Consider the following 17,725-nt stretch of genomic DNA (forward strand, 5'->3'; position numbering starts at 1 on the left):
ACCAGTAGGGGGCCCCCCACCCCCTTGATAAACTATCGTTAGCAGGGGCCTGAGGCAAGTATGAGGAATATCAGCTACCTAAGGTAGGCTCTTCCCTCCCAGACCAGCCACCCTTATTCACATCCAGTGCGACTGAAATGAAACAGAACATGCTGGTTTCCGTCTTTATAAAGGAAGTGATTGCTCATTGTGTAAAATTTGGAAACATGGAAAAATCAAAAAGGATAGTCTGTAAGAAGTCAGGTTAGTGTTATGTACTGGAATTAAACACTATTAAGTCTATAAAAAAGATAAAAATTATCCATAACCATAAATCCTAAACTGCCTGTATACACGGATGTGACCTTCTTAAACCTAAAACCTACTAAAAACATTTTACGAAACTTGTTTTAAACTAAGACCTAAAAATTCAAATTCTAAAAATGAGCGCTCTGACGTAGACGACTAGCGCCAAGGCGTGACGTCAGCACCCGGCATACGCCGTCCGGCTCCAGCGCCTGAGAGGCGGGTTATTCACAGACGCAGCTCCTCGTGGCTTGCGTCGTCATTACGCACTTTCCACCGCGTCACACACCCCACGAGCTTCGCATTCCCGCGCCGCGCAAGCGCAGTCACCTCCGCGCGCCGGCGCCCGCGGGCCTGCGCGGCACACAGGGCTGACGCGACACGCACGCACGCACGCACGCACGCACCCGCGCAGGCTCGTCGGCCTCTCGCCGGTGACGGCGCTGCGTCACGGACCTTTGGGCGCCGCGCTCCTGAGACGGCGGCCGCTGCGACTTCGGCGGGCGCCCGGAGCCCGGTCGGCGGCGCGATGAGGCGGAGCAAGGCCGACGTGGAGCGGTACATCGCTTCGGTGCAGGGCTCCGCCCCGTCGCCCCGGGAGGTGAGCGGGCCGGGGCGCGCGGCCTCAGGGCGGGCCCGCGGGCGGCGGCGCCATGGCTCCCGCTGAGGCGCGGGCGGGGGGCGGGGAGGCGGGCGGCGGGCGGCGGGCGTTGGCGCTCCCTCTTCCTCCTCCACTTCCTCCTTTTCGTCCTCGGCGCCCGGGCGGCTCGGGAGGCGGCCCCTCTGCGCCCCCGGCCCGGCTCCATGCCGAGGTGCGGTCGCTCCGCCGCCCCTCGTACACCGCTTTGGAAGCTGCTTTTACCGGCATTTTGTTTTTCAGTGGAATCCTTGGGGGTTCTGAATTTCTTCTCGGGCTTTATTTTTGTGGTAGACTTTGTGGCTTTCCGACGACGCCTCTAAGGGTATTTTCCCTCTTTCGAGGCAGATAGCGAGCTGGGTGCGCCGTGGATCCGACGGGCCTTAGTGCCTGGGGTTGGGCGGCGAGTTGGGGGGGCGGGGCGCGCCCGATGCTCAGTGGTTCCCCGGAGTCGAACCGCAGCTCTGCTGTGTACACGCTGTGGAATTTGAGGCCAGTTCAGCTTATTTCATGAATAGTGTGAAGTTAAGGTGTTGATAGGAGTTTTTAGTAGGGCCGACGTTAAACACTCAGGGCAGTGCTCGGCGCGTGGTAAGCACTCAGTAGATGCGGATGTTAAAAGGATAGTCATTCAGGGTGTGCTGGGCAGGGGCCTATGGCGAATAAAGGTGTATGGGGAAATTACAAACAAAGCCGACGTACAATCATGATTATAATGGCACCGTAGTTGTGTCTTTTGCCACGTTAGGCATATGTTATCTTACTCCCGACAACCTTGTGGATGTTGCCCCGGAGGGAGATAGGTGGCTCGGCAGGATTTTGGCCATGGGTGTGATTTAGTTTCTTTTAGGAAGAGTGAAGTGGGTTACAGTCTATCCCAACAGAGGTGATTGCTTACGTACAGGTTGTAATTCCCAATTGCTGGTATAGTCATGAATACAAATGTGGTACCAGAGTCTAAAACAAAATCATTGAACGTTTCTGTACCCCTGAAACTGATATGAGTGCTTTTTTTCTAAAGCAAGTTGAGAGCTTTTACGAAATTCTTGGTGGGGACCCTTGCTCAGCAGGGTAAGAACCACTGTCTACACAGGAGTTAGAATGTTCTTTGAACTAAGTAACTTTTCCATCAGATGAAGGTGGGGACAAAACTTTAAGGATTGGTTACTATTGCCACCTCTTTTACATTTATAAAGAGTATTTTAATCAGATGTTTTTCTTCAGACAAGGAGAAATCATTGATTTTTGAACCTGGGGCTTCAGTGGAATATTGATAAGCAAGTGCATAACTTTGGAACATGAGATTAGTTCTATAAACTTGGGTCTCAGTGAAGTGCCAAAACACTGTGCTTTGGGCAGGTTGGGAGGGAGATGGCAGAGGGAGCAGAGACAGTGACTGTGAAGAGTAGAAAGAGATTAGTGTATGTACCTGGTACCCAATTTGGCAGAGACTGGTCATGTGTGAACACACCAGGCTTTCTGGGATGTCCAGGTGCCGTGATGGGTCCATAGCCTCATATCTTCCCAGGCTTCCATTGTGCTTTCATTTGTTCATCTCGTCTTTTGTTTTGCCATTTTCTACTCCTTTACACCTGCTTTTGTTCTTGTTGAAAATGTCACTTACGTTTCTTCAATTTTTTTTTCCAGTTGGCTTCTATTTAGTTTTCCTAGATTTCTGTTTAGTTGGCTTTTTGTTCCACACCCCTGATTTCCTGCTCCTTAAAGGCAACTTGACAGCTCTTATTTGTTTGTTTTACCATTAACATCTGTACTTCATACTTCTGAATAACATTATGTACAGTTGACACTTGAACAACACGGGTTTGAACAGAACAAGTCCGCTTATATGTGGGTTTTTTTTTCCCCAATAAACATGTACTACAGTACTGTGTGATCCACGGTTGGTTGAATCTGAGGATGTGGAAACTTGGATATGGAGGAGCCAAGGTTCTGGAGGAACCGTGTGTGTATACAGGGGGCCGACTAAGTATACGTGGATTTTCAACTGTGCAGAGAGAGGGTCAGTGCCCCTAACCCTTGCTTTGTTCAAGGGTCAACTGTACTTTTATTTCTTTATCTCCTTTTCTGCATTTTAGGCACTTTAAGCTGGCTTTCACCTTTCCGCCAGACCTGTCCACAGATGTATTTATTTCCCCCCTCATGTTTTCAGCTCTGTTATTGTAAGTTTAGTTAAATGAATATCTAGTGTTTATGTAATTATGGTAAGGTAAATATTTTTGCATTCAAGTCACCTTTGTTGCGTAGTTTTGTTTTTCCTAGAGTAAATAATAATTGCTCTATTTTTTTGGTTTTAGCTTCCTATGATGTATTACTAATTCTTTATACAAAGTCAGTCCAAACTCTCAAGTGTTATGAAACTGGTCACACAATCCATCAATTTTAGCTTAAGAATTTTTTTTTCAAGAGTCCTTCTTCTAGATTACTCTTGTCTTATTCCTCCTCCCTGGGCTGGTTTCTGTTACTCTTTGCTACACAGCTGTGCTCCTGGGATTTTCCTGTATCATCACTTTGAGAATTCCCTTCACCTCTTTTCTGGTGTTAGACTCTCGGTTTCTTGTAACTCATGTTCTCTGTTTTGGTGTAGCACAGTCTCCAGTTTGCTTTGAGTAGGAATGGATGAGGATTTTTTTGTTGTTGTTTGTTTTGGATAATTGTATGTCTTTAAAAATGTCTTTACCTAATTGAGAGTTGGGTATTCTCTGTTTTTCTTGTATCACTGATGATAGATTTCCTTTAACCTAATCTTCCAAGGGAAGGGGATTGGGAACTCACTCTTCGGCACTTAGACTCTGCTTATCCTCCTTTATAACCCTTTCCCTCACCCTTGTCAGGACTCCTGAGGTTTGGAGCGCATCAGTTATAACAAACCCATTTGCTTTAGCTTTTTGCAGGGGATGTAGGTGAGCGGGGGAGTCCATTGGCTGTGTAAGGTGAAGGGCAATGTGGCATCTCTCAAGGTCTGAATGTTCCTGTTTTTAGCCCCACATCAGTTGATACTTAGCAGCTTAAGTGAATTCAAGTATTTGCTTCCAGTGTCAGAAAGTGTCATGGGAAGCAGCACTGATTTAACAATGGGTTGTCCTGCTGTATAACATTGGCTTTGCTCCTTACTGGCCCTGTATCCTTCAACAAGGCACTTAACCCCCTGGGCTTCAGTTCCCTTGTAAAACGAGGAGACTGGAGACAGAGATGATCAACTTTCCCCCAAATTTTATGGTTCTATATATTAGTCTTTAATATTGTTGTTTAATTATCTAAAGATAATCTTCTTTTAATGAGATAGTTGGAAACAAAATAGATAATGGTGTTGATTTTTCTATCATGTGTTGACATTGTACCTTGTGGAAATCTATTCGTTTTTAAAATGGGGGGAAAAAACTGTGTTCCTTTTTAGTGCTTGCTGTCTTGACTATTGTGTATTACTGTTATCACAAACTTCCACATGTCTTTTAAATTTTTGAATTCATGGGTTGGGTAAAGGAAGGCTCTGTGTACCAAATTCTGGTGTATTCCTTTCTTTGCTTCTTAAAATTGTTTCTTATTAGCTGAAATTCTATCCTTGACCTGTTTTCTCAGGTGTTTCTTAAGAATCCTGAATGTTGCTTGTAGTTAGTTTTAGAATATATCCTATTAAGGATATGCAGTCAATACTGTCATACTAAGATCATGTGGAATAATTTTCTGGGTGAATGTCACTATTTTGACATAAAATTAGATTATAATTTCAACAGCTTTATTGAGATGTAATTTACATACCATACTATTCACCCATTTAAAGTGCGTAGTTTAATGAGTTTTTGGTATATTACAGTATATTTTTGATGTTTTAAATTATGGTAAACTATGTATAAAAAATTGGCCATTTTAACCACTTTTACGTGTATAATTCATTTGTGTCAGTTGCATAGGTAGTTTTCAACCTTTACCACTGTCTATTTCAGAAACTTTTCATCATCACGAAGAGAAACTTTGTAACCAATGAGCAATAACTCCCCAGGTTCCTCTTTTCTCTAACCCCTGGTTACCTCTAATCTACTTTCTCTATGAATTTGCCTATTTTGGATATTTCATATAAGTGGGAGCATATAATATTTGTCCTTTTGTGTCTGGCTTATTTCATTTAGTGTGTTTTAAATATTCATCCATGTTGTAGCATGTATCAGAACTGTATTTTTTATAGCTGATTAATAATCTACTATCTGTATATATCACATTTTATTTATCCATTTATCTGTTGAAGGACATTTGGGTTGTTTCCACCTTTTGGCTGTTGTGAGTAATGCTGCTGTGAACATGGGTGTATAGATATCTGTTTGAGACCTTGTTTTTATTTCTTATGTGTATATATGCATGAGTAGAATTTCTGGATTATAGTCTGTGTTAAACTTTAGAGGCATTGCCAAACTGTTTTCCATAGTGGCTGCACCATTTTGTATCTCCATCAGCAGTATAAGAGGATTCCAGTTTCTCCACATTCTTTTTCTTTTTCCTTTTTTTTTTTTTTTAAGATTGTAGGCAACCTGATAAGGGTTTTTCCATTGTGATTTTGATTTGTATTTTCCTAATCACTAATACTGTTGAGCATCTTTTCCTGGCTTATTGGCTGTTTGCATATCTTTAGAGCAATAGCTACCCAAGCCCTTTGCCTTGGGTTTTTTTTTTTTTAATAAGTTTATTTATTATTTTATTTATTTATTGGCTGTGTGAGGTCTTCGTTGCTGCACACGGGCTTTCTCTAGTTGCTGCGAGTGGGGCTACTCTTCATTGTGGTGCGCAGGCTCCTCACTGTAGTGGCTTCTCTTGTTGTGAAGCATGGGCCCTGGGCGCGTGGGTTTCAGTAGTTGCGGCACATGGGCTCAGTAGTTGTGGCGCACAGGCTTAGTTGCTCTGTGGCGTGTGGAATCTTCCCAGAGCAGGGCTAAAACCCATGTCCCCTGCATTGGCAGGCAGATTATTTACCACTGCGCCACCCAGGAAGTCTTGCCTTGGGTTTTTTAACTGAATATTTGTCGTTTTCTTATTGAGTTGTAGAAATTCTTTATATATTTTGGATGTGATTTCCCAGTGTTTTTTCTCATTCTGTAAGTTATTTTTTCACTTTTTTATAATGTCAGTTGATGCAAAATTATTTTTCATTTTAATGGATTTCATCTATTGTTTCTTGTGCTTTTTTAAAATTTATTTATTTATTTATTTACTTACTTACTTACTTACTTATTTTTGGGTCTCAGTTCCCTGACCAGGGGTGGAACCCATGCCCACTACAGTGGAAGTGTGGAGTCTTAACCACTGGACCTCCAGGGAAATCCCTGTTTCTTGGGCTTTTAGTGTTATATCTAACATTGCATTGCCAAATTCAAAGTAATGAAGATTTACCCCATATTTTCTTCTAAGAGCTTTATGGTTTTTAGTTCTTATTGTTGATCCATTTTGAGTTATGAGTTAATTTTTATACATGTTGTGAGGAAGGGGTCCAGTTTCATTCTTTTGCATGTGGAAAACCAGTTGTACCATAACCATCTATTTAAGAGGCTGTTCTTTTTCCATTGAATGGACTTGACACGCTTGTCAGAAATCAGTTGGCCATAGCTTTATGGATTTATTTTCAAACTCTCAATTTTGTTTCATTGGTCTGTATGTCTGTCCTTAATGTCAATATTGTTTTGATTGCTGTAGTCGTGTAGTAAGTTTTGAATTTGGGAAGTGGTGAGTGCTCCAACGTTGTTCTATTTCAAGAGTGTGTTTGGGGCCCAAAACACACTCTTGATTGGCTTTTCCATTTCTGCAAAAAAGACTGTTGAAATTTTCATTGGTATTGCATTGAATCTATAGATTGCATTGAGTAGTGGTCATATCTTGATAATATTAGGTCATCCTGTTCATGAACACGTCTTTTCATTTAGGTCTTTAATTTCCTTCAGCAATCTTTTATTTATGTATTTTTTAGTATACAGGCTTTTTACCTCCGTGGGTAAATTTGTTACCTGGTATTTTATTCTTTTACATGCTGTTGTAAATGGAATTACTTTCTTAATTCCCTTTTCTGTTTGTTCAGTACAGCTGACTTTTCTGTGTTGATCTTGTATCCTGCAATGTTGCTGAATTAGTTTTTTAGTTCTAGTAGTTTTCTTATGATGTTTTGGGATTTTCTCTATATATATTCTCTACATTTCTCTTATTATCTATGAATAAAGATAGTTTTACTTCTTTCTTTCAGTTCACATTTGGATGTTTTTAGTTTCTTTTTCCTGTCTAATTGCTCTGACTAAAGCTTCCAATACAGTGTTGAATAGAAGCAGTGAAAACCATTCCTGACCTTAAGGGGAAGGCCTTTAATCTTTCACCATTGAGTATGATATTAGCTGTAGGCTTTTCATTAATGGTCTTGATCATGTCAAGGACATTCTTTGCTTTCTGAGAGAATCCTTAGTTTTCTGAGAATTTTTATCATGGATGGGTGTTGGATTTTGTCACATGCTTTTTTTCGTTTGGTGGCATTTGAGATGATCTTTTTTGTTTTTCTTATTTATTTTCTTATTTATTTTTTTGGCTGCGTTGAGTCTTTGTTGCTGCACGCAGGCAGGCTTTCTCTAGTTGTGGCAAGTGGGGGACTACTCTTCGTTGCTGTGCTTTGGCTTCTCATTGCTGTGGCTTCTCTTGTTGCGGGGTACAAGTTGTAGGTGTGCGAGCTTCAGTAGTTGTGGCACACAGGCTTAGTTGCTCCGTGGCATGTGGGATCTTCTGGGACTAGGGCTCCAACCTGTGTCTCCTTCAGTGGCAGGCAGATTCTCAACCACTGCGCCACCAAGGAAGCCCATCTTCTGGTTTTCTTGTTGTTCTTTTAATGTGATGTATTAGTTGATTCCTTTTCTTGTATTAAATCACCCTTGCATTCCTGGGATAGATTCCAGTTGATTATGTTATATAATACATTTAATATATAGTTTTCAAAAATAAGATGTTTAATGGCTATGTGCTTTTATCACATGTATATCATCTGGTGCTTTCCAGCATTCTGGACTTTGAAGCTTATAGAAATGAAAGAGCCAGGGTGTGGACTTGGTTCATTACAAGAAGAATTCAATTTTTATTTCTGCCTCTTTAACTCCTTGAGTATAAAATAATGATTTGTGGAGAGATCAGTAACAGGACTGGGAATCCCCAGGGCCTTAATGGATCTGAAGTACTTTGCTACTTTTCCCCTTAAAGGCTTACACATGTCAGGAGAAATGAGGTCTGTGGTGTACCTCTCCTCCCCTAGAAAAGTGGGCTTCTGTCTTTTTACTTATCTCTAAAGTGAGAGAGAGGCACTGCATGATTTCTAAGGTTTCTTGCTGATATAAATTCTTAATTTCTGATGTCATCTTGTTTTGCTGTTCTTAAATTTATTTTTTGTTTCATGAGAATTAGAGTTTATTTTTTGTTTCATGAAAATTAGAAAACATGGACTTATGACTTTTAGAACATATGTGCATTTCTGCGGGCAGTGTTTGTTTAATCTTTTAAGTGAACAAAAATCAAATATGTTAATGTTAACCTTGCTAGGACATATTTTAGTCCTTGTGAAAAATATGCAGAATTCAAAATATAAATAAAAGAATTCTTAATTTTTTTTTTAGAAGTCAATGAAAGGATTCTATTTTGCAAAGCTATATTACGAAGCTAAAGAATATGATCTTGCTAAAAAGTAAGTACCAATCTGCCTTAATTTTCTAAAACTGGTGCATTTACCTCATGTTCTTCTTTGAAATGGATAAAAATACGTTTTTTTAGCAGTTCTTCCTAAGTATGTTCTGGAAATAAGGCAGTCATCAGATTGGTGGTAAGGACTAGTCTGGATTCCATGAAGATTGAGTCTAGAATGATGCTTTCTGCATGCCTGCTGCTTGTTTATACCTAGGGCAAGAAATCATTTGGCATTAAACTTTCTCTAAAGATTGTCCTGGATTAGAATAGAAGAGAACCATGCTTATATCTTAATTTCTTCCTGGTTAGATTTCTGCTACTTGTATCAACTGGAAAATAGCAGTGAATACAAAATTAAACTAATTCCTGGGCAGGAGAATAGCTTGTGTAAAAGATCTTAAATTGACTGGGTAGGTGATCCTGTGAGGCTTTGTGTCACCATAGCGCCAAGAAGATTGGTGATCTGATTTCCTGATTTATAGTGGCTTAAAACTGGAAATTAGGAGGGAGGCAAGCTATTGAAGGCATTGATGGGAAGGTGAAAATTCTGATAAGGAATGTGTTAGCACCTTTATTTAACTTGCAGCATTGGGGCTGTTAACCCTGTTCCTTATTGAAATGACACTTTTTCCTTCAGTGTTGATCTTTGGTCTAATTTCTCTTGTGATAACATTCACTGTGCCTAGAAGATGCTTATTTTTAGTTGTCACTTGAGTTAAGGAATGAAAGTCACCTGCTTTTGGTGGTGTAGTGAATGATTTTTCCTCTGTGCTGTTTTAGCTGGATACAGTCCCATTAGCTGTTATTTTCTTGTTTAAAAGGTGAATACATTCTCTTAGTTGTTATGTGGAAATTATTGCTCTTTATTAGTATTTTGCATTATGTTAACCTAAAGATTTACTGTAATCACTTTCTAATTTCTATGCAAAACTTTTTAGTGTTACTACCAAAATGTAATAATAGAAAAAAAATAATTTATATGTTCATTTCTTAAGAGTGGGTAGCACCGGAAAAAACATTTGGTAAACGTACCGTTTAATGGTAAAACGAGTATGTTGTCAACTTTGTACATGTGTTTAAGTATTATCTGTCTCTTTCTGTGGATACTTTTGAATTATCTGCATATTCTACTTTAAATAGTGATTGTCAACACTTAGAATAACAGTGTAAATTAGTTTAGTGCTTGGCTTAAGATATTCTCTTAGCAGTTGAATATAATTCTAAATGTGATAATTTAAAGATTGTTTTTATATTATTATTTTTAAACAGATATATATCTGCATATATTAATGTGCAAGAAAGGGATCCCAAAGCTCATAGATTTCTCGGTCTTCTTTACGAAGTGGAGGAAAACATAGGCAAAGCTGTTGAATGTTATAAGGTAAACTGTATAAGATTAAAACATAGCCTTTGCACAGCCAAACACACATAATGCCCAGATTAACCTATGTAATAAATAATTCAAATATATTTTATGGATGTCTTGAAAACAAGCACTGGTATCATGGTGCTATTAAGCAAAACAGCTTGAAACAGATTTTCAAGTATTTGGCCCAAAGAATGCTGTATTTCATCATTAAGAAACTAGTGCTTGTAAAAGAAAATTAACACCTATAAATTTCAAGTTTACTATGGTCAAAAATGTTGTTCTGAGGTGTGTGGTTCCCTCCCTCCCTTCCTTTTCTTTTTTGCATTTACCAAATAAAAACACAATTTTTATTTAATTCATGTTCAGAAAACTTGCAGACACTTTAATTTTAACAACCTTGAAATAACACGTTGTCATTCAAAAGTAGAGTTTAATAGAGTCACTTGGTAAATTTTTAACTTTTATGCATGAGTGTATGGACTTTAGAATCCTACTAATTTCTTAATTCTTTTTTGATTTTGATTTCAGCGTTCAGTGGAATTAAACCCAACACAAAAAGATCTTGTGTTAAAGATTGCAGAATTGCTCTGTAAAAATGATGTTAGTGATGGAAGAGCTAAATACTGGGTTGAAAGAGCAGCTAAACTTTTTCCAGGAAGTCCTGCAATTTATAAACTAAAGGTAAAAAACTAAGCAAAACAAAGCATATAATAAAAGCAGTTGGGGAAGACTTAAGACACAGCTGTTTCTAATATTTGGAGTTTAAATAACTTTAGCAGTAAGCTTGAAACCCGTGTCGTGGGTTTGGGGAGTATGGGAAATGGGTGAAGGGGGTCACAGGGGTACAAACCTTCAGTTACAAGGTAAGTTCTGGGGATGTGATGTACAGCTTGTGACTATCAGTAACAATACTGCACTCCGCATTTGCAAGCTGCTAAAAGAGTGGATGTTAAAAGTTTTCCTCACAAGAAAGAACAGTTTGTAGCTGTGTGAGGTGATGGATGTTAACTTATTGTGGAAGCCATTTCACAGTATATACGTTACCACAATATGCTGTTTCACTTGGCGCTAGTTTGCTTTACCCATGGCTTCTCATTTACCCTTTGGAATGATTAATATTTTAGGGATTTTACTGTTTCTTAGCTAGATGGTGGAGCTAAGATTGATTGGCCATGTGAGCTTTCTCTAGTTGTGGTGAGTGGGGGCTACTCTTCATAGTGGTGCATGGGCTTCTTGTGGTGGTGGCCTCTCTTGTTGCACAGCATGGGCTCTGGGTGCGTGGGCTTCAGTAGTCGTGGCACGAGGGCTCAGTAGTTGTGGCTCGCGGGCTTTAGAACTCAGGCTCGGTAGTTGTGGCACAGGCTTAGTTGCTCCGCGGCATGTGGGATCCTCCTGGACCAGGGATCAAGCCCATGTGCCCTGCATGGGCAGGCAGATTCTTAACCACTGTGCCACCAGGGAAGCCCAAACAAAACTATTTAGTATTATTGATGAGAGGGCTTTTTCTCTTGGATAGGAGAGTAGAATTTTTTTTTTTAATACTTATTCAATTTGTTGCACCGGGTCTCAGTTGCAGCAGGTGGGCTCCTTAGTTGTGGCACGTGAACTCTTAGTTGCAGTATGCATGTGGGATCTAGTTCCTTGACCAGGGATCAAACCCAGGCCCCTTGCATTGGGAGCAAGGAGTCTTAGGCAGTGCACCACCAGAGAAGTCCCGAGAGTAGAATTTTTGAAAAGTATCCGTAATGGTGTTGATCTTTCAGTTATTTATTTGTAAACATATATTTGAACTCTAGGGCTTTTTTTGCAGTTATAGACAGAACAAGTGTAAGTTTATGGAGGGAGAAAGGGCACTGATGGCAAGATGGTCTGCGAGGTGGTGGGGTGGAGAAGTGAGTGCAAGAAGGTAAAGTGGAGCTTAGAGACGATGGGTTCCATTTTCTCCGTGAAGGATGAGTTGTGATGGTAAGTTGAAAGTGAGGGTTGGAGGAAAGAGGAATATGAAGTGAACTTTTCGGGGAATGGAGAAAGTGAGTTTATTAAAAGTAATATAGGAGTTTTGTTTTCTAGGCATTACCAGTTTAGCAGTTTGAGGTTATGAAATTAAATCAGTTGGCTTGCTTGTGATTTCCCAAATTGCCAAATGCCCTGTTAGCGTATAGGCACAGAGGAAGCTGGTGATGGGGGGGGTCTTCCAAGGAAAGGGAGAGGAAGTTAACTGAAGCGATGTGTAAGTAAGGAGTAGCTATGGATATTGGGACTGTGGCACTTTAGCTTGACAGGGAAGGAAAGTGTATGTGTGTGTTTTATGGAAAGTTGAAACTTGGTGATGTGAGTGTACGAAAAGGAGCTTTTCATGTGGTAGAGGCAAAGAGGTGTGGCAGTGAGGATGTGTGAGCCCCAGTGAGGTGGGAGAATGATAGGGTGTGGTGGTCTGAGTGCTTTGATCAAAATACAGATTTTGCCAAATGGATGGCTGAGGCCGGAGTGTGGAGCAGTGGAGATGAGGTTGTTAGAGCAGAGTAGCCGGCCTGTTGTATGTCTTGTGCACTTTTCTTGTGCACTTTTCAGTTGCTACTAACAGTGGCAGTTGTTAGGGATAAAGGAAGACGGTTCTATTCCAGTTGCTAATGAGAAGGAATGGGAGGAGCAGCTGGATAGCAAATGCTTTAGAAAACAGAGTTATAAACAGGTATGTGGTGGTGGGGCGGGGACATGATCTGGTGGTGACGTTTGGAGACCACCCCCACCTCCTCTACTTGTACATAGACTAGCGGAGAAGTGATAGTGGCTGTCTTGAAATGGGACTTCATTCAATATGGCCAGAAGGTGAAGACTCTGAGAAGAGAGCTCCACAGTGGGAGAAGAGAGGGCAGGGACTGAGTCAGCCTTAGGGAGATGCAGAGCACATGGAGGGTGAGGACCCTGGTGCAAGGATTCCTGGGAAGTGAGGCTTTCTGTAGTGACCTCCGGTGTGTAGGGACGCGGGCTGATGGTCTGGCACTCTTCTGAGGTGAGTGTGGGCAGCCACTGCTACTGTGTCATCCCAGGTATTTCTCTTCATGTACATTTCTTGAGGTTTAGTTTCTGGACTGGAAGTGACTGAGGGGGCTAATGAGGTATGTAGAGTGGGAATTTAGTAAAGCCAGACACAGGAATGATGTTCATAGGAGCCAGGATGCATTTAAAATTGCACAGATGTTTCTCTAATTAACGGTTCTTTAAAAATAGGAACAGCTTTTAGATTGTAAAGGTGAAGATGGATGGAATAAACTTTTCGACTTGATTCAGTCAGAACTTTATGCAAGACCTGATGATGTCCATGTGAACATCCGACTAGTAGAGCTGTATTGCTCGAATAATAGACTGAAGGATGCTGTGGCCCACTGCCACCAGGCAGAGAGGAACACAGCCTTGCGTTCAAGTTTAGAGTGGAATTCCTGTGTTGTACAGACCCTTAAGGTAGGTAAAAACTGTTGGGTCTCACACTTCTATGTAGACAATTACCACATATCCCTTTGTATTTAAGCACTGCCTTCCCAAGACCTAAATTTCTTTCATTTATGTATAGCAACTGTGAAATGAGATTTTTACCTGCATGATTTCAATTTATAATGCATGGATTGGAGAGAGAGATATGAGAAATATATTTATATGTTTTTTGGTGTTTTTATTGGCTGATTTAAAATCAACATGGTGGGCTTCCTAGGTGGCGCAATGGTTAAGAATCTGCCTGCCAATGCAGAAGTCACGGGTTCGATTCCAGCTCCAGGAAGATCCCACATGCCACGGAGCAACTAAGCCCGTGTGCCAAAAAAAAAAAAAAAAAAAAAAAGGAAAAAAAATAAAATCAACATGGTTTTACAACATAGGAATGGGCAAAGGAATTTGTAGGCGTGAAACACTTAGTTTTGTAACACATGATAAAGTTTTATAACTTGAAGTTGTTTTTGCAAAATAGGAATATCTGGAGTCTTCACAGTGTTTGGAGTCTGATAAAAGTAACTGGCGAGCAACCAATCAGGACTTACTGCTAGCCTATGCTAACCTTACGCTTCTTACGCTGTCCACGAGAGACGTGCACGAGAGTAGAGAAGTACTGGAGAGGTATGTTGACCTAGGGAGAGTACTTCAGTGTTAATTACAGACTTTCTGATTGTGGCAGTATTTTTCATTGGTGTAAACATCTTAATGGCATTTTTTCTGTAATGTATCCAGAGGTAATAGTTAACATAATGAAATACTTAGAAGGAATCTTCTTTTGTGGGGTTGTTATAATTGGTTTTGTGTGAGTTTGATTTTTAGAGAACTGTATTACTATTTAGGTTTTATTAAATTATTAAATATCTAGTTTGGGGATACTTAATAAAGAGTCCAGCCTGAATATGAATGTTCTAACTGCTGTCCCGTATTTTGTTTCAAAAAAATGATATAATCTTGAGTGAAAATCGGGGAATAAACTTCATTTGTCAAATGTTCTAGTATAAGCAGTTAGCATGACTGATATTTCAGAAAACAATGTTTTCGCTTAGAAACGAGATAAATATACGATTTTTCTGCTTTCTTTGTTTTAATTTTGAGGACCAGTATCTCCACTTGATTAAAATAAATTCCACAGAACAGAAACATCACTTGGATTTGTATGTTAGTATAGAGCAGGGGTTGACTGGAGCTTGTGGGCTAAAGAAGACTCCCTGCCTAATTGTATGATAAAGCTCCCTGGACACAGCCGTGCTCATTGTTGTGTGGTACCTCTGGCTGCTGAAACGCTGCAGCGGTGAGCTGAGCACTTGTGACAGAGGTGGTGTGCTTGCAAAGCCACATTGCAGAAGAAGTCTTATATTCCCTGGTTTACAGTCTCCATTTGTCTGAAAAGTAATTCTTTTCACTGGAGTGCAGAGTGTAGGTAGTTTTCTTGAGGAAGTACTTAGTGTCTTAATATGGATAGGGTAAGGGAGTATCCAAAAAAACTAAAATAAGTTGAACGTTTTAGATTATTTTAGGTGGTGTTTTGTTTTGTTGTGGTTATATACTTAAAAACTTGGTTACATGAGAAAATGAAGGTGAAAGAGAGAATTTTTTAGTAGTACTATAAAATAATTTTAACTTCATGGATCCCTTAGAGGGGTCTTAAGAGCCTGCAGGGGTTCCAGGAACTCACGCTGGAAGAAATGTCTGTTGCTCAGATTTCTTATCATAATCTGCTTTAAAATAATCCTTCACATTTCTATTTCTAGAAGTTAAGCTTGAAGTATAGGATGTGTGTGGGATAACAAGCACTGGATGATTTATAATTCATAAAGCAGAATATGGATTATTAGGAGTTAAAATGTGGAAGATGAAGCTTGAAATAAATTATTTTATTTTGAATTAAATAATGAAACTGATTATTAACAGTGCAGTAGTTTAATACCTGTTTATTACTTTAATATTACAGTTTTGATAGTGCTCTTCAGTCTGTGACATCTTGTGTGGGTGGAAGTGATGAACTCTCAGCTACTTTCTTGGAAGTGAGAGGACATTTCTACATGCATGCTGGTTCTCTGCTTTTGAAGATGGCTCAGCACAGTGACGTGCAGTGGCGAGCGCTCTCTGAGCTGGCTGTGTTGTGCTATCTCATAGCCTTTCAGGTACTTCCAGTTTTGCATACAGATGACATTTCTGTGAGACTTTGTTCACGTGGAGGTGTGTCCTGGTACATAATGAAAATATGGATAAATATGTACAATTAAAGTTCAAATGAAATAGTTACTTTGATGGGTGAAGAAAAACAAGATTTATGCAGTACTGGTGAGGCAGGTTCATGGATGCATAGCTGGTGGCAGTCGGCATTGCTGTGGCTTTTTGGAAGATCAGTTTGAAGAATTTTATCTGACATTTCTCAGAACCCGTAATAAGGAAATAGTCTCAAATATGGATAAAACTTGATTCAAAAAGATAAGCATAAATTGGATGAAAACCTAAGTAAATTTTGGGGTATAGTTGCATATGATAGAAGAACATGTTTACCACACGCATTTCAACATGTTAATTGAAAACATACTTATGTAATATGTATTCAGAATTAATAGTATTTTATATTTAATGTATAGCAGTATACTTACTCATCTTTGGAAGCATGAAATTTTTTTATACATAAAGTGTGACGTGAAGAAAATATGTCACAATATTAACCATTATTTTTAGGTGATGAGATGCTGGCTCTTATCCCTTTCCTAATCCATTTTTGTAGTTTAAAGTTTTCTTTAGTGAGTTTGCATTAATTCTGAAGTGAAAAGAAATGAGTAGTCTTCCAAAAAATGAATTAAGCCCAGGTCGTAAAAATTATTGTTAGCTTTGGAGAATAATCTTTTGCTTGAGAGAAAGAAAAAGGGGTTCACTGTAGAATTACTTTTAGAGAATGTTCCTTCTTCTGGTTCATATTACCTAGATCTTTTAAAAACCTGCTGCTATGCAGTCCACAGTGCTACTGTGTGCTCATTAGAAGCATTTTGATTCATAAGGAATATATTTATTAGTGAAAATTAGTGAAGTTAATGACGTTTGCTAATTTATATAAGCACTAAAAGGTTCTTATGATTAATATTTTTATAGAATCCTCAAGTAGCTGACAGTTTTCTTATTTTTAATGGAAACTAAAATGTATTAAATTAAAAAAATGTACTTTTAACACACAGTCAACCATTCTAAACATTGGCCTTTCTAATTTTTTTATTATTTATTTATTAGCATTCTGGAATATTTATTTATTTAAAAGATTTATTATTTATTTATTATTTATTTTTGGCTGCCTTGGGTCTTCGTTGCTGTGCATGGGTTTTCTCTAGTTGTGGCGCGCAGGGGCTACTCTTCCACTGCGGTGCGTGGGTTTCTTATTGCTGTGGCTTCTCTTGTTGCAGAGCATGGGTTCTAGGCGTGCGGGCTTCAGTAGTTGTGGCTTGTGGGCTCAGTAGTTGTGATGCATGGGCTTAGTTGCTCTGCGGCATGTGGAGTCTTTCCAGCCCAGGGATTGAACCCATGTCCACTGCATTGGCAGGTGGATTCTTAACCACTGGGCCACCAGGGAAGCCCATGGCCTTTTTTAAATTGAAGTATAGTTGATATACAACATTGTATTAATTACAGGTATATAATATAATGATTCACAATTTTCAAAGGATATATACTCCATTTATAGTTGTTATAAAATATTGGCTGTATTCCCTGTGTTGTACAACATATCCTTGTAGCTTATTTTATATGCAGTAGTTTGCAACTATTAACCCCCTACTGATACCTTGACCCTCCCTCTTTCCCTCTCCCCACTGGTAACCACTAGTTTGTTCTCTGTATCTGTGAGTCTTTGTATTCATTAGTTTATTGTATTAAGCTTTGACCTTTTTAAATATTGAAAACTAAATCTCCCTCTTAATTGATTACGTGAGGTTAACTTTTTTAATGGTAGAGTTTTTAGACCCTTGCTCAGGGGACTGCTGTAGTTCTAATGAGTCCAGGTGGTTCCCAGCTTATGATTGTCTGACTTACGTGACTTACAGCTTTTCGACTTTACAATGGTGTGAAAGTGATACGCGTTCAGTAGAAACTGTACTTAAGAGTTTTGAATTTTGATCTTTTCCTGGGCTGGTGATACGTGGTACATACTCTTCTGTGATGCTAGGCAGTGGCAGCACGCTGCAGCAACCCCACCCCCCATCCCCGGTCTGTCACATGATCATGAGGACTTACAC

The 17,725-nt window shown here is 39.6% G+C and overlaps 1 protein-coding gene across 6 annotated transcripts in view; it reads left to right on the forward strand.

The window, feature by feature from the left end:
• Positions 1 to 718: 718 nt before the first annotated feature.
• The window catches only part of LOC130856437 (E3 SUMO-protein ligase RanBP2-like), a 56,022-nt gene continuing 39,015 nt past the window's right edge, over positions 719 to 17,725 (forward strand). For 4 of the 6 annotated variants that reach the window (XM_057740700.1, XM_057740702.1, XM_057740705.1 and 1 more), the window contains exons 1-7: positions 719 to 886; positions 8,563 to 8,630; positions 9,899 to 10,010; positions 10,527 to 10,679; positions 13,230 to 13,460; positions 13,960 to 14,105; positions 15,436 to 15,628. In XM_057740700.1, coding sequence (XP_057596683.1) covers positions 815 to 886; positions 8,563 to 8,630; positions 9,899 to 10,010; positions 10,527 to 10,679; positions 13,230 to 13,460; positions 13,960 to 14,105; positions 15,436 to 15,628 — 975 coding nt within the window. In that variant the 5' untranslated portion in view covers positions 719 to 814. The remainder of the gene's footprint in view (positions 887 to 8,562; positions 8,631 to 9,898; positions 10,011 to 10,526; positions 10,680 to 13,229; positions 13,461 to 13,959; positions 14,106 to 15,435; positions 15,629 to 17,725) is intronic. The other 2 variants (XM_057740701.1, XM_057740704.1) reach the window with 1 other exon arrangement.

Source organism: Hippopotamus amphibius, chromosome 7, assembly GCF_030028045.1.
Source record: "Hippopotamus amphibius kiboko isolate mHipAmp2 chromosome 7, mHipAmp2.hap2, whole genome shotgun sequence".
Classification (NCBI taxonomy): domain Eukaryota; kingdom Metazoa; phylum Chordata; class Mammalia; order Artiodactyla; family Hippopotamidae; genus Hippopotamus; species Hippopotamus amphibius.